The sequence below is a fragment of the Apodemus sylvaticus genome, chromosome 5 (assembly GCF_947179515.1).
Source record: "Apodemus sylvaticus chromosome 5, mApoSyl1.1, whole genome shotgun sequence".
Classification (NCBI taxonomy): Eukaryota; Metazoa; Chordata; class Mammalia; order Rodentia; family Muridae; genus Apodemus; species Apodemus sylvaticus.
In genome coordinates, this window is record NC_067476.1 from 84,463,577 (window position 1) to 84,479,475 (window position 15,899).

The following is a 15,899-nucleotide window of genomic DNA, read 5'->3' on the forward strand; positions in this document are numbered from 1 at the left end:
TCTTTGCAGCGTCTCCCATCCTTGTTGTTTGGAAATTGGCAGGTCAGTTCACAGGTTAGCAGCCTTAGCTCCATCCATTTGCAAACACTTTATGGATACACCAGAAGTCCAGTTCAGGTAGAGTCAGGTTAGCAACAGTGGTGACAAGACCTAGCAGAGACAGTCAGGCCTTGGCGTCAGCAAGAGCCAGCAAGAGAGACCAACAGGAACACCAAAAGTTCTCAGCTGTGCCTCTCTCAGGGAAGCAAAGATTTTGCGAAGACTTACAAGCATTGCACTGCTAGCTGTACCAGCAAGCCAAGCTCTGTCCCAGTCACTCTGTGGAGTCCTAATAATTCCCTCCAGACATCACGTGTCCTCCGCGTGCCTTGCTTTAGCATTTTCTTGCCTCAGGGCGTGCTCAGCCCCGTCCTCGGAATCCCAACAAATAGAGCTCAACTACTCAATGTAAGGTGGACCAATGCACGTGTGTTGTTAGCAAAGAACCCTTCATCATGTGTCCTTTCATGTGTTTGCTTTAGCAGAACATCTTCTCTCCTGTGTCTGCTTCAGTGAAAGATTCCTTCACGAGACTGCCTTCGTCTTTCACCTGTATCTACTTCAGGAAAACACTCCTTCATGTGTTTGCCACAACAAAACATCTTCCAACACAACTGACTCTCCAAAGAACCCTTAAGTTTCCATTTCAGGGATCGCTCATTGACACCCAGATCATCTTGCCACAGCTTTCTGTGTCTTGACTTTTCCAGGCAAAGAACAATGTGCAGTTGGGTCTATAGAAAGGAGGGCATGGTGAAATGTTTAGCAGACAAATTTGCAAATCATGGTTTCTCTTTTATGAAGAGGAACAAAATAAAAATGGTCCTTTAGACAATGTGTGTGTGTGTAACAGTCAAATCAAATGCTGTCTATAAATCTCTTAGTCTAAGAAATAACACTCAATAAATAGTTAATGATTATGCTGTTAGTTTTAACTATCAGCTTGATACAACTTAGAATCACCTAGGAACAAAGTCTTTTTTTTTTTAATATATTTTTATTTTTTTTTATTCGATATAATTTATTTACATTTCAAATGATTTCCCCTTTTCTAGCCCCCCACTCCCCGAAAGTCCCATAAGTCCCCTTCTCTTCCCCTGTCCTCCCACCCACCCCTTCCCACTTCCCCGTTCTGGTTTTGCCAAATACTGTTTCACTGAGTCTATCCAGAACCAGAGGCCACTCCTCCTTTCTTCTTGTACCTCATTTGATGTGTGGATTATGTTTTGGGTATTCCAGTTTTCTAGGTTAATAACCACTTATTAGTGAGTGCATACCATGATTCACCTTTTGAGTCTGGGTTACCTCACTTAGTATGATGTTCTCTAGCTCCATCCGTTTGCCTAAGAATTTCATGAATTCATTGTTTCTAATGGCTGAATAGTACTCCATTGTGTAGATATATCACATTTTTTGCATCCACTCTTCTGTTGAGGGATACCTGGGTTCTTTCCAGCATCTGGCAATTATAAATAGGGCTGCTATGAACATAGTAGAGCATGTATCCTTATTACATGGTGGGGAATCCTCTGGGTATATGCCCAGGAGTGATATAGCAGGATCTTCTGGAAGTGAGGTGCCCAGTTTTCGGAGGAACCGCCAGACTGATTTCCAGAGTGGCTGTACCAATTTGCAACCCCACCAGCAGTGGAGGAGTAGGAACAAAGTCTTAATGAGAAATTATTTAGATCAGGTTGGCCTATAGGCACATCTGCATCAGATTATCTTGATTGTTAAGTGGAAGACCCAGTCCAGCTTAGGTGGTGCTGTTCTTTAGGCAATGGGTCCTGAACAATAGAAGAGGAGAAAGCTAGCCAGCAAGCAAGCGAGTGTGGATGCATGCATCTCCTTTCTGTTTTTGTCTGTGGATGTGAATTGCTGCCCCAAAGCTCCAGTCACTGTGACTTTCCTGTTATGATGCTCTGTAACCTGGAACGGTAAGCCAAGCAAACCCTTTTTCCCATAAGTTGCTTTTTTGAAGGCAGAGGAAGTCTTCAGAGGAAGCATTTTCTCCCTGGTGAATAAGGATCCAGGATGCTTGGTCCCTGGGGCTGGATGCTAAAGCTGGTAGAAGACAGGGTACAGATGAGGGAGGTATCTGCCCGAGGAAAAACAGAAGCCAGGCTTTTGGCGATCCTATACACCAGCATTTTGGAGCAGAAATCTAAAACAAATACAAACTCTGTTTTCTGAGACGGAGCTTTTTGCCAGTTGACTGGGGTTAGGTGAGACAGCAGATTTCTATAGGGTGTTGACATTGCAAATTCACAAACCTGTGGTCTCACAACCTCATAATCCCATAGTGCCTTAGTCTTGTAGTCTGGAAAATGGGGCAAGTTGGAAAGAGGAGGATTTGTAAATAGCAAAGAGAGATTTTATAGGGCTTCTGGTGCTTGGGTTTCAAATGCCCTCTGGTGGGATTCTAGCCTTAAGTCCTGACCCAGATATTAACTCCTGACTCCGATCGAGTCAAACTGAACAATCTTCATCTTACACAACTAATAAAGGAGAGTACATTTGTAATCAAAAGAAGTTATGTGCCCTTTGTGTTTTCCTGTTGTAAAACAAACAAAACTACAGTAAAGAGAACAATTAGCTAAATGAAATAGTTTCTAGATGATCTATTTGTGGAACTTTCAGTCCAGAAGTGTGAATAACTTTAAATCAATCATATTAAAGGATAGGAAAATATGGCACTTATGACCTAACATGAGAAATGTCAAGTGAGATCTAAAAAAGTTAATGAACAAGGAGAGCATGAAGAACTATAAACACAGTATTTGAAATTAACAAGAAAAACATCAGGTGAAGGGAGCCACGAAGGAAGAATTAGAGAAAGAAAAATTGGCCAACAAGAATCAGACAAACTGAAGTCCAGAGACAATATACACAAAGCTGTCAATGTGAATTTTTTATTAGTGTATATTGTATAAAATACTGGTTTTCATTGTGATATATAGAACAAAGTAGATTGAGGGAGGGGCCAGGAAGAGGGGGCAAAAGAGAGTATTGGGGGCAGGATGCAGTCAAATCAGTTTTCTTTTCTATCTCCCTCCAGTTCCTATCTTTTTGGCTTCATTAACAAGGTGACATAGTATACATTTTGGGGGATGATCCTTGAGGTTTCAGAGAGGAAGTATCTCTTATCCATAGTGGTATATGTTTTTCTTGCTAAACAGTTATTTTAATTGAAGGCATAACACATGTAGTCTAGGGAGAAGGGGCTTTGAAATGCTTTGCTCTGCCAGGGAGCTGTTGAATTATTTGATATAGTCACCCATTTGGATAACAATTCATGGTGCACCAGCTTGATCAAGGCAGTGTCCCTGCCCTTGCAAAGCTGTACTATTAAGGACAGAAATAATTCAATCAGCAGTCTTCATAAAGTGTCAGACTGACTGGGGTTTTGGGCCAAATCACAGCTTGGGAAGTCACTACTGGACTTGTAGTGTTCCTGATGAAGAGTCCCAATCAGCTCAAAGCCTTCTCTGGCCACTTACTGTGAACTAGGCATTGCTCTGAATACATTCATGCACGCAGTCTCATTTAGTCTCTGCTTCAGTTCTCACCAGAGCCATTTCATAGATTAGGACACTAATGTATCCAGGTCAGGGAAGGGATGGAGCAGAGGAGGGATTGTTACTTAGCTCTAAGCAACTGGGCCAAGAAATGAATCCAGAAGCTTGACACCAGAACCAATGGCATCTTTTCCAATGGACTACCCCTGTACAACAGAGCCAGCTGAGGTCATGGCTCAGAAGGTCTAATGACCTGGAAGGTGATAACTGGAGTCACAGAGAGGGTTCAGGCTTCTTTTCTGCCCCTGACCTAGTGTGCTGGCATATTATCATGCCACCATTAGGCCTTGTCTCTGACAGCTGTGTGCCTGCTGGGTCTGCTGGGTTATAGCCAGTGTCATCATCATTTGATTATTATAGGATCTGGAATATGGGGCAGAACCTGAGTTTCCCTAGGAATCAGAGACATTAAGGTAGTGTCTCTGATCCACACAGGACTCAATAGAAAGAATAAAATGATTGCTATTTACAGAGCATCTTTAGGAGGCAGGTACAATGCCAGAAACCAGGGCTGGAGTTAGAATTCAGTTGGTAGAGTACCTGCCCTGCACAAGTAGATCTAGGTTTGATCCCCAGCGACACATATGGAATAGGCATTGAGATGTCCCTGTGAAATGCCCTCACTTGGCAGGCAGAAATAGAAGGATCAGAAGTTCAAGGCCAGCCTCAGCCTTAGCTAGTCCCAAAATAGCATGGACTATATGACTCTGTCTCTAAGTAAGTAAGTAAATAAATAAATCAGATGAAATCCTTCAAATAAGGAAAAAATAGAAGACATGATAACAAGTACTACTGTTCTCTCTGTCCATGAGGATCCCTGGCTCAGACAATAGTGAACTCTCCCTAGGGTTCTAGCTGTTTCCATGTCCCGAGCCCTGCCCCTGGAGTCATCTTTGAAAGAGGCAAGATGAGACCAATGCCTCTGTCTAAACAGTTTCTCTGAATCCTTTCTTTTTCCTGAGAGAAGATGAAAGAAAACCAAAATCAAACCACTCCTTAGAAGTGTGTGTCTCTTTTGCCATGCCACCCCGGAATGCCGGAGAGGATGAGATTTGTGTGAACGTTGGAGGTGTTCATTTCTGTTCAGAATCTTCCAATTCTCTCACTAGTGTGCAAAGTAAGGAAGGCTTCCTTATAATTCTGTAAATACAAGCAAGGTCTGTCTACCTCTTCTGTTCATGTCGGACTGTAACAGAATAGGGGTGGGTCCAGGATTTGGAAGAATGTGTGTGTGTCCAGGGGATAGTCTGGGCACACACACACACACACACACACACACACACATACATACATACATACACACAGACAGACAGAGAGAGAGAACAATATAGAGACAGAGACAGAGAGACAGAGAGAGACAGAGTCACAGACAGAGAGAGGGACAGAGACATACACAGATGTAGACAGACATACACATAGACAGAGACACAGAGACACAGACATACACAGACACACAGAGACACAGACACAGACACACAAACACACACACACACACACACACACACACATACGAGCATGCTTTTGCATAGTCAGACATCATTAAGGAACCCAAGCATGCCTTCTGGGCCCTGAGCCTGCTCTAGCCTTTTACCTCGGGACCACCTGCCTGGTTGGCCAACGGCACTTCCTTGGCAGGGACTCTGGCTCTATTCCCTGTCCTGTCCTGGGCAGAGAGGTGTATTAGTTTGTCTCTGTACCCAGATCAGCCAACTCCAGAGGAGAGGCAGAAGTTGGAAAGGAGCAGAGGGAGTCCCTCACTGGAGGAGGGGAGAGTAGGGTCTTCTTTCCCTTTCTGCCTGGTGCCCCTTCTCCAAGCACATTTCCAGAAAGTGGCCTCTTTGTCCTTGGTTGGCTGGAAATTTCCTCTTGGAGTCAAACAGCTCCTCCCCTTCAGAGTGAGAGGGAACAGCAGGCCTGAGAGCCCAGCCCTGCACATGCTCTGCAATTCTGAATACCTCTGGAGGACAGCTCTAGGGCAGGCATAAGTGGTCCAGCCTACCCTGGGTGGGGCTGGGGTCTCCAAGCCCTGCAGAGGCTGCATGAGACCCTGGAGTTGTCCTAGCATCACCAAGGAGACCAGGATGAGGAGGGCCCACAGACCCTGTGTGATTCCAGCTTCCACAAGGAGGAAAGGATGCAACTGGGGCAGGCTGGCAGCCTTCAAGCTGCTTCTAACTTGGAGCTCCCAGCAGGAGATTTGTAGGGGAGCTGAGACTTAACACCTTGCAGGCTAGGAGGCTGCCAGGCTCTAGAGGGCTGAGGCTGTGCAGGGAAGCTTCTTTTTCTTTTTCTTTTTCTGTCTCTCACACCCAGGGTAACACGTAGTACTTCCTTAGCCTTGCAACAGATGGGCAGATGTGGGCGAGAGAAAGAGTGAGGTGTGCAGGAAGAATGTGTGCTTCCAGTGGGAGACACTTCACGTGTGGTACTCTGGAAGAGGAGGAAAGGTCTTTCTGCTTCCTGATGCAGCTGGAGAGGCTTAGATCAGAAAGTTCCTAAGGGAGAACAATGAAATCCACCTTCAAACCCCTGCTCTGCCACCCAGTAGCAAGCACTGATTTTCACTGATTTTTCTGTTACCAGTTCCATGCATAATCTCTCTGAAGCCTCACACACCATACAGCCCAAGTACGGCTTTATTCACACGGGACTGAGGTTGACTGAAGTTTGGAGAGGTGAAGTAACCTGTCCAAACCTGCACAGCTAGAGAGGCTAAAGCTGAGCCTCAAAGGACAGTTAGACTTTGACATTTCTGCCCTCACTCAGAGCCTGGCTGGGTCCTCTGTTGGCCGTCAGAGCTTGGGAGCATTACCCTCTTATCCTCAGGATTCAACACCTAGGCAATGGGGAGGTGACTATTATATACCAGGTTTATCATGAGAGTTAAATGACACAAGCTGGTATAGCTTTAAGCCAGAGCAGGACTTATAGCAGCATAAACCTTCTTCCTTCTCTCCCTCCCTCCCTCCCTTCCTCCCTCCCTCTTTCCTTTCCTCCTTCCCTCCTTCCCTCCCTTCTTCCCTCCCTCCTTTCTTCCCTCCTTCCCTCCCTCTTTCCCTCTCTCCCTCCCTTCCTCCCTCTCTCCCTCCCTCCCTTCTTCCCTGTGTCCCTCCCTTCCTCCCTCCCTTCCTCCCTCCCTCTCTTCTTCCCTCCCTCCCTTCTTCCCTCCCTCCTTTCTTCCCTCCTTCCTCCTTCCCTACCTCTTTCCCTCTCTCCCTTCTTCCCTACCTCTTTCCCTCCCTCCCTCCCTTGCTCCCTCCCTCCTTCCCTCCCTGCATCCCTGCCTTCCTCCCTGCCTTCCTCCCTCCCTTCCTCCCTCCATCACTCCTTCCCTTCCTCCCTCCCTTTTTCCTTTCCTCCCCTCCCTTCAACAAACATGCCAGGTACTATTCTAGCTGTACAAGGTAGCAAAGGCCCCAGCTCTACCAAAATAGGTAAGGAAGTAAAATCCAAAAATTCAACTTTGTGATGTGTATTATAAAGAAGACAAAATATGAAGTTAGACTGTAGAACAGGGGCAGCCATTTCCATGGATAATTGGAAAAGGGCTTTTTGAGTAAGTGGCAGCTGAGGTTAGTTGGCAGAGAAAGGGAGATCATGAGCTTCTTAGGTTGAACTTGAAGCAAGCTCAAGGCCTGGGAAGCTTGGTGTGGCTGGAACAGAATGGGTAAGTCAGATGGCTGGGATTAAGAGGTGATGTCACACAGTCAACAAGGCAAGGCTGTAGATGTCACTATGTTGTGTGACTTTCCCTGGGGAGGTGTGCACAAATGTCTGTCCACTTCAGATAGGGCACGAATGAGTCAGTGAGTTTGCCTGCATTGCTTACAGGAGGAGCACATATGTGGAATTATTTATAGGAGGTGGATGACTGACTCAAAGGCAGCTGCTTCATAAAAATAAAATAAATAAATATAAAATAAATAAAGTTCCTAGAATAGCTAACCATGTGCTGCATGAATTATAGGCAGCTTCACCCATCAGAGTCTCCTCTGCCCAGAAAATGTTAGTATTTTTCTAACAGTGGGGAGGGGCCTTGTAAATTTCTGGAGCATCCTTAGCCTTGTAAGTTTCATTAACTTCTTGCATCGTACATGCTTCCTTTTCTTCATTAGTCTTATCCTCCTCTTCTTCCAAGATGGCATGTTTCAGTGCTACACAACACATGGGAAGATTGCTCACAGAGGAGATAACCCTTGGTGAGCTTAAATCAAGAATGAAGCCATGTGAGGTTTTGTTTGTTTGTTTTTGTTTTCATGCAAGATAATTAGGATAGGTCTGGCAGCTATGTGGAGAATAGAATGCTGTAATTAAGGATGTATGCTTGGAAGACACTGGGTCTTCACAGGAGTCCACCACTTTTCATGGTGGATCAACGTAATACTGTACACCTCAGTGAAGAGACAAATTAGACATCTTAGTCATTCACAAAAGCCTTAGGCCTTGCCCTTGTCAAAATTAGGGTTTAGACGCTTTTCCTAAGATAATATCCATATTTCTACTATCATGGATGAGTACCTACTGATGTTACCATTTTTCTTAATAGCTTTGGGATTAGATTTTCAGAAGATTGGCTCTGGAATGGACCTGCTGTATATCTAGAGCTTATGATAATTCTGTATAGAATTAGAGTAGATAACTTTTTCCTATGATGGGTCTAGATAGGAAGTATTTTCATTTGTTGAGATCCGATTATCTCTCATGACTTCTCAACTCTGCTACTATTGTGAATTTGGCTGAAGAACCAAACACAGTATTACCAGTAGGTGGGCATGGTTGTGGGCAAGGAAACTTTGTTGTTGTTGTCTTTTAATAAGGTTTTGCTTTGTAACTTGGGCTATCCTTAAATGTGTGTTCTTCCTGCCTCAGCCTCCCTGGGTACTGGGATTACAGGCATGCAACCCCACACCCAGCCTAATGAGATTTCATTTATAGCAGCAGGGAATAGACTCCATTTGGCTCATTGAGTCACAGTTTGCCAAGATCAGATAAAGAGAACCATTTATTTTTATTAGTCATATGAATTTTTTTCTATAAAATCAACTGAAAATGTTTATCACAAATTGTCTCACAAACTGGGGTGTATCTTAACACTACATTTAACATGGAACTCGAAGAACTCCTCTGCCAGTGACTTCCAAACCTCAGTGTTGCCATTCGAAGTAGTTTATGGGACCAGGGAAGCAGGCAGTAGGAGGCTTCTGGCTCTTGCCTCCTTGCTTTTTATCCACAGTTTGCAGTTTTAGTTGGCAGACCTAATGAGAGCTTGAACAAGAGGACTTGGGGGTAAGAAAAAAAAGTGAAAACCATTAATCTAGTTCACTTGGTGGAAGATTATTTGTCTTCTCCAGTGTCGTGCATTAAGGAAGAGTTTATTAAATAGTTTGTCAAATCCATGACTGGTCACAGAGCATGTAAGCACATACATTGTCTAACCAGGTGCGAAGGGGACAGAAGTGATGCAGGATAGTCTGAGTTTTGCAAGAAGTAGCATGCGGATGAATGGAGTCACAGAGCAGCAGCAGATTGGGTATTGTGGACTTTGCATCAGACTTAGATCAGCCTTAGTTTCTCAGTGACAAGACTAAAAAACTAAGATCGTAGCACCCAATCCCACACGATTCAGTAGAACAAACAGATTAAATTATGCAAATTTCCTCAATTAAGAACCATTAACATCCTTCTACCTTTTGTTCCTTTATTTTGTGACTTTTTGTGTCCTTTGATAAACGTGACTAAAACACACTTCTCCCAGATTTCTTCTGTTGACCTCATTATCTGTGTCTCAATCTTTTTCTTCTCTTTTCAGGATGTGGCCAAGTTCTTCGAGCTTCAAAGGGTCAGATCTTGTTGGAGAGCTATCCCTTAAATGCTCACTGTGAATGGACCATTCATGCCAGACCTGGGTTTATCATCCAGCTGAGGTAAAGCGCTGGGCCCGGATATAAGACGTATGAGCCTATAAGGACACTGGTGGGATGGCAGGTCCTGTGTCCTGTGACCAGGCATGAGACACTGACACCATTCTCTCCCCCAGTTATCGTTTTGCCTCCTGAGAGCACTTCTCCTTTTCCTTCCCAGGAGAGTGGATGACTCCATCTCTCATAGGATTTCTGAGGATGTCCTTCTTCTCTAACCAGAACAGAGGGAGGGTGGACAAAGTTAAAACCCCTGGTCTTGTGAGTTACAAGCCTTTAGTATTTTCCAAGTGAACCAATTCATACCATCTAGCTTCTTAGATGGTGTCCCGCCCTTCAAGAGGAGCAACATGGTACCAAAAACTGAAAGGGAGAAACAAACTAGATCCCTTCCTAAATCCTTTCTAGAAATGGATACTTGGCATCTGGTGCCCCCCCTCAACCTGAGGACCTGGGCTTGGGAACAAGGTTCAACGATTAGGCTTTCCTAGGGGAAAGCTGGTCCAAGGAGCCAGTGAGAGCCCATAGTCTTCCTGCTTAATGGGCTCTGAACTAGATCTGTGGGGATGAGGAAGCAGGTGCTAAATGCTGCAAGTTAATATTTCAGTAGTTCAGGGACTAAGACAAATGGTTATTTCAGAGCCTCTGAGGGTGTCTCCGAGACTCAGGGCACAAAAATAAACCTCTCCTAAAATAAAATATAAGATCTAGAAATGTTTCAGCTATTCAGGAGTCCCAGAGAAGCACAGAATCCTGCGATCTCTTTCCACTTACTTAAATATGGGCCTCCTAGCCAGGGACAGCTAAAACAGTGGTGAGGTTAGGAGGCATATGTTGAATGTTCTCCAAAAGCTCATCCTCAGGACTCCATTTACAGCACCTACCAGAGCCACACTGCTATGCAAGTCTGTCTTCCTGCCTGTAAAATCATCTCAAGGCTACCCACAAACCTTTGTGTCCACTGTCAAAATTTTACAGCAATCATCACTAACTCTCATAGTGATGGGTCCTGGATCCTGCCTAGTCTTCCTGCTTCTACTTTGACCAATGCTACCACTTTCCTCCTTTTAAGAGTGGCTACCGTGATCTTTATACATTGGAAATCTAGCCATCACACCTTGTTGAAATCTGTCCAACAACTAGACTTAGAAGAGCCAGAGCTCTCCAGAATGCAGGATAGAACTCTGGCTCCCATGGTTGGCTTCAGTGCCCCTGTTCCTCCCTTCACTCACAGCCTTGCAGTAGTCTTGACTGTCTTTCAAGTCCCCACACTTGCCACACTCATTACTGCCACCAGGGCTTCTCCACTTAGAGATTCTCCTCCCTAGACCACTCTTGTTCCTGACTGTCACGAGTCTGCTCTCAGAAAGGCGTTCCTTGACAGTAGACATTTTCTTTTCTCCATCTGAGTTAATTTCTACCCTTATCTGGTTTATTTGGTGCCTGTGACATGTCTCTTTCTTTATCGTCTGTTTCCTATATTGAGTATCTCCATGAAGCCATCATCTGATGTTGAACTCACCCCCAGGATAGACCTGGACCCAGGTCTTTCTGTCATCCTCTCCCCATGCAGGTTTGGCATGTTGAGTCTGGAGTTTGATTACATGTGCCAATATGACTACGTGGAAGTCCGTGATGGCGATAACAGTGACAGCCCTATTATCAAGCGTTTCTGTGGCAACGAGAGGCCAGCTCCCATCAGGAGCACCGGCTCTTCACTCCATGTCCTTTTCCATTCTGATGGCTCCAAGAACTTCGATGGCTTCCACGCTGTCTTTGAGGAGATCACAGGTAAAGAGCACAGAGACAAATTTAGCTGTGCATGGCTTGCTTCATAAAAGCATCTTTCTGTGTCTCCCTGTTCATCTTTATTCAAAGCCAGGATGCCCAACGCTCAGAAGCAGCTTAGGCAGTGAGGAGGAAAGAGGAATGATAAGGACTTTGCTTTTTCCCTTCAGTAAAGCTCATCTAAAACTGGAAGCAGGAATTATGCCTCCTCCATACAGAGGAGGTGGCCGGAGCCCAGAGGGCTGGGTTCTATACTCAGAGCCCACAATATGAAGGGAAGCCTAGGACTTTTCATTAAAGATCTGGACTCTAGCAGTCATGTAAAGAGGCCTCTCATGGAACAAACCTTTGTGACCCAAGCTTCATGACTTTGGAAAGATTTTTTCTGCCTTTGTGAGTCTCATTTTCCCAAGAAATAATAAAAGAAAAAAAAAAGGATGAGCTAATCTGTAAAGAAATTCTAGGAGAAAAAGCTTGCATACTCTAAATACTCAATAACTGCCAAACTAGGAGTCTGTAAACAGCTATGAAAAGTCATAAGTACCAGCTCATCTTCCAGTAAAAACTTATACTTGTATTCAGACAATCCTAATTAAACTCAGTGTCTCACAAAAATAAACAAGACCAGACATGAAAGTAGAAGGGGGTTTAGTAAGACTAGAAGGGGGCATGAAAGGCTGATAGGGGGTAAAAAATAATCACAATGCATTATATCTATATGTGGAATTGACAAAATGTAAGGATTTAAAAATATTTATTTGGGGCTGGAGAGATGGCTCAGCAACTAAGAGCACTGCTCTTTTAGAGGTCCTGAGTTCAATTCCCAGCAACTGCATAGTGGCTTATAGTCATTTATAATGGGAACTGATGCATTCTTTCGGTGTGTCTAAAGATAGTGACAGTATAGTCACATATATTAAAATAAAATAAATAAATCTTAAAAATTTAAAAATGATTTATTTTATGTGTGTGGGTGTTTGTTCTGCCTGCTTGTGTACAATGTTCATGCCTGGTGTTCACGGAGGCCAGAAGAGGGCATCAGATCACCTGGGAGTAGAGTTACAGACAGTGGTGAGCTGCCATGTGGGTGCTAGAGATTGAACCTGGGTCCTCTGGAAGAGCAGCCAGTGCTTTGAACCTCTAAGTCATCTCTCCAGGCCCAGAAAAAAAAATGAGGTCTTAAACTATAGTACTAAATGTCATGTACTTCAATCCTGTCCTCTCTGCTCCTATCTGGTCCTGTCTGGAGGTAGGATTTGACCTTCTGGACAAAACATTGAATTCTAAGGAATGACTTCAACTCTTTTTATTGTGAGTCTGGATTGCTCATATTTCCACAACAAGCTTCTGCTTTTAGGTCAATTTTCAAAGCTATTGAGCAAGAGTAGTGAGAATATAGAGAAATGGCAGTCTGGTTACCCAGAAGGCCTTGGGAGGGAGATCTAATGTGAGGGTCTCAGGGAAGGAGGAGGTGAGAGGTTAGGGTTAGGGTTCCTTCAGCCATGCTCTTCCACCCAAGACCAGCATCCTGGCTGCCCAGTCTTCCCAGCCTTGACAATGGTTGTCACATCATGCCCTGCACAGTTGTACCCAATGGTCTGAGTGTCTGCTTCCTTCCCATGCTATGGCCCATGGTGCTGTGCAGGGAAAGATGCTTTACTGCTGGAGTGGAGGACAGTAAGCCTGTGACGAGTCTGTCATTCTATAATGGCTCCCTCAGAATAGACTGAGGAGGCACAGTGGGAAGCATCTGTGGATATTTGGAACAAGAAGTCAGAGCTGGCAGCCAAGGTAGACACTGTGGGAACTGGCAGCTCATTAGCCTGTGGCCCTGTGACTGAAGAAACATCTTCCACCTCTGAGGAGCACTGGCAAACGGCAGACAGTACCACCTCTTGCCCCTTGAGCACTCCCAACTGTCTGCTTATCCTTCAGCTATTCCCTCTGGCTAAGGTCATGTGTTCCTAACACCCCTCACCCCACTGCCCCCACCCCCACACTTCAAAATCTATCCTGCAGGCCCCGTATCACATTCACTCTCCTCTGCTACTTTTCTCCTCGGTTAAGCTGTGTCTTTTTACTTTTGTTGACTGCCCTGCAACTCTTCTTTTGTCCACAATAAACTATATTATGCATCAGGTTACAGTCATTGTCCACTTTCCTTTCTATAGCCTTGATCTTGTAAATAGGAAGTCCTGTGTATCTCTGTACGTCCTCACTACTATCCCACTGAACTGAGTCAAGGGATACAATTCTTCTACAAGCATAAATGAATTAGGAGTGATGGCTAACACATACACTAATGTTTCTCATTGGCTTTTGCAGAATAAAAAATGTCCCTAAGATACTCAGTAAACTACAGGTTCTGAGCTTCATTAACGTTGGGAAAGACTGAATAGTATGTGTGTTCTTAGAACTTTGTGTGCACATTAGGCTACTGAGAAGTTGTGTAGTCAACAAATCAGAGCCATTATCTATTGAGTCTTGGAAAGTCTAAAGTAAGTCCCATTCAGTTCTGGCTTAGTGACCAATGAGTTAATTAGGGTTTCTTGCAGGAGCATTGGTGAGGGATTCCTTACAGGAGCTGCACCACCCAGGTAGTGTCTGCCAGCTTGGGTGATGGTTCCCAAAGGCTGCATTACTGGAGTGGCCTTTGCAATTTGCAGGCAGCTACACCACTGAAGATTTTCTTTTTCTCCAGCATTGTTTGCTGGTTGTGTAATCTGGAGGAGGAACCTACTGAGTCCCTGTGGGAGAGTTCCTTCTTGATGCTGTCTCCTTTCGGTGGTGCAATGGTCCTGTGGGTTTGCTTATGCTTCCCAGAACACATGTGGGCGCCTTGAGCACACTTCTGGGTGCTTCAGACATGTCAAACAGTATCATTTGGCATTTAATAGCTATGTGTTTTCTACATTCTAAAATCACAGCAGCATGAATTCAGTAATAGGAACATAAACGTTGTAAGAAGTTTGCGAAAACATGTTGGTCCAGATTACAGGCTTGGGGAGGGGGGTTCACTATTGGTGGTGACAGTGACAGATATTTTTCTATTTCAGCATGCTCCTCATCCCCTTGTTTTCATGATGGCACATGCCTCCTTGACACAACTGGGTCTTTCAAGTGTGCCTGCCTGGCTGGCTACACTGGACAGCGCTGTGAAAACCGTGAGTATGCCTGCTGGTAGGATTTAAGGTATAACTGGGATACAAAGGGATTTGGGGGCTCACAGCATTGTGGTTTCTTGGCGTCTTTAGTGGTCTGTCTGAGATGGCACATCATATGGTTGACTGGGTTGCCATTGTGTTTATGGTGTGTGTGTGTGTGTGTGTGCTAGTGCACATGAGCATGCACACATGTGACTATGGAGAACAGAGTTTGATGTTGGGTTTTCCTCTATCTCTCTCCTCATTTTTTCCACTGATTCTGGGACTCTTTGATCAGCTTGTCTGACTAGACAGCAAGGCCATCTTCCTGCTTGCTCCTCACAGTGCTGACACTGCAGATGTGTACTGTCATGACGACTTTTAAATAAATGGATGCTAAGAATGTAAGTTCAGGTCATCATACCTGGACAGCAAGCAGTGCACTCGCTGAGCCATCCTCCCAGTTCCCTAAGGTGTATCCCCCCCTCCCTCTCTTTCCCTTTCTCTCTTCACATGCCTCTTTCTTGGTTTGGGTGCTAGGGACTAAACCAGAGTTTCATGCATGCAAAGCACATGTCTTTCTTCTGAGGTACAATTTTAGTCCTTATGTCATCTCTTGGCTCAACCATTCAATCACTACATCTTTGGTGTTTGTGGACAGTCAAAAGCAGAGTAATAACAGCCCTCAGTTATGTGAGGCCCCGCAAATAGTGGAAAACAGGAGAAACCAACTCCAAAAAATGATGCCCATCAAAAGTAAGGGAGATGGAGGCAAATGTAATTCCCTTTTGATACTAGATTTGAGGTCTTGCCAGAGGAGAAAGAAGCTTGAATCCACTGAGTGTGAGCATGCATCTAGAGGGCTCGTCCTTTGCTTGGGAAGTATCACGTGTATCATGGCACCGCAACCGCCCAGCCCTGCTGTGTGGTGTTGAGGACCGTGCCAGTGGCAAAGAAGAACTTCACCATCAGGACCGGAAATCATTTGTTATGGTGTCTGGTAACCAAAGATGTGTATAATGTGTGTTCTAGCAGAAATCTGAGACCTAAAATTAGTGACGCTGTTAACAGCTATCACCCGGCGATGAAACACATACAGTGTGAGAAGTACAGAGCAAGAATGGAGGTCCTGGGCAGGGCTCCTCGGAGCAGAGCTAGAGACGGGATATGGACAAGTAAGACTGTAAGGACAGACAGCACCCAGAGGTGCTACTCTAGCTTGGGAGAGCTAGCCTAGAAATGGAAAGAAGTCAAGTGAAAAGCAATTTCAAGAGGAATCTGAGGCCCAGTACTTGGCAGTTGTGAAATAGGAAGAGGCAGGCAAGGGCACTGGGCTCTTCTAGACACAGCAATTAGTCCGTAGCCAAGGCTGCCCTAGAGAAGGAGGCAAAGGTGACTTCCACATGCTGTCTCAGCGTAACCATCAACTTGAC

At 44.8% G+C, this 15,899-nt stretch overlaps 1 protein-coding gene across 1 annotated transcript in view; it reads left to right on the top strand.

Annotated features, from left to right (window-relative positions):
• The window catches only part of Pamr1 (peptidase domain containing associated with muscle regeneration 1), an 88,671-nt gene that overhangs the window by 46,007 nt on the left and 26,765 nt on the right, over positions 1 to 15,899 (top strand). Inside the window, exons 4-6 of the mRNA XM_052183088.1 lie at positions 9,427 to 9,541; positions 11,109 to 11,326; positions 14,380 to 14,487. Coding sequence (XP_052039048.1) covers positions 9,427 to 9,541; positions 11,109 to 11,326; positions 14,380 to 14,487 — 441 coding nt within the window. The remainder of the gene's footprint in view (positions 1 to 9,426; positions 9,542 to 11,108; positions 11,327 to 14,379; positions 14,488 to 15,899) is intronic.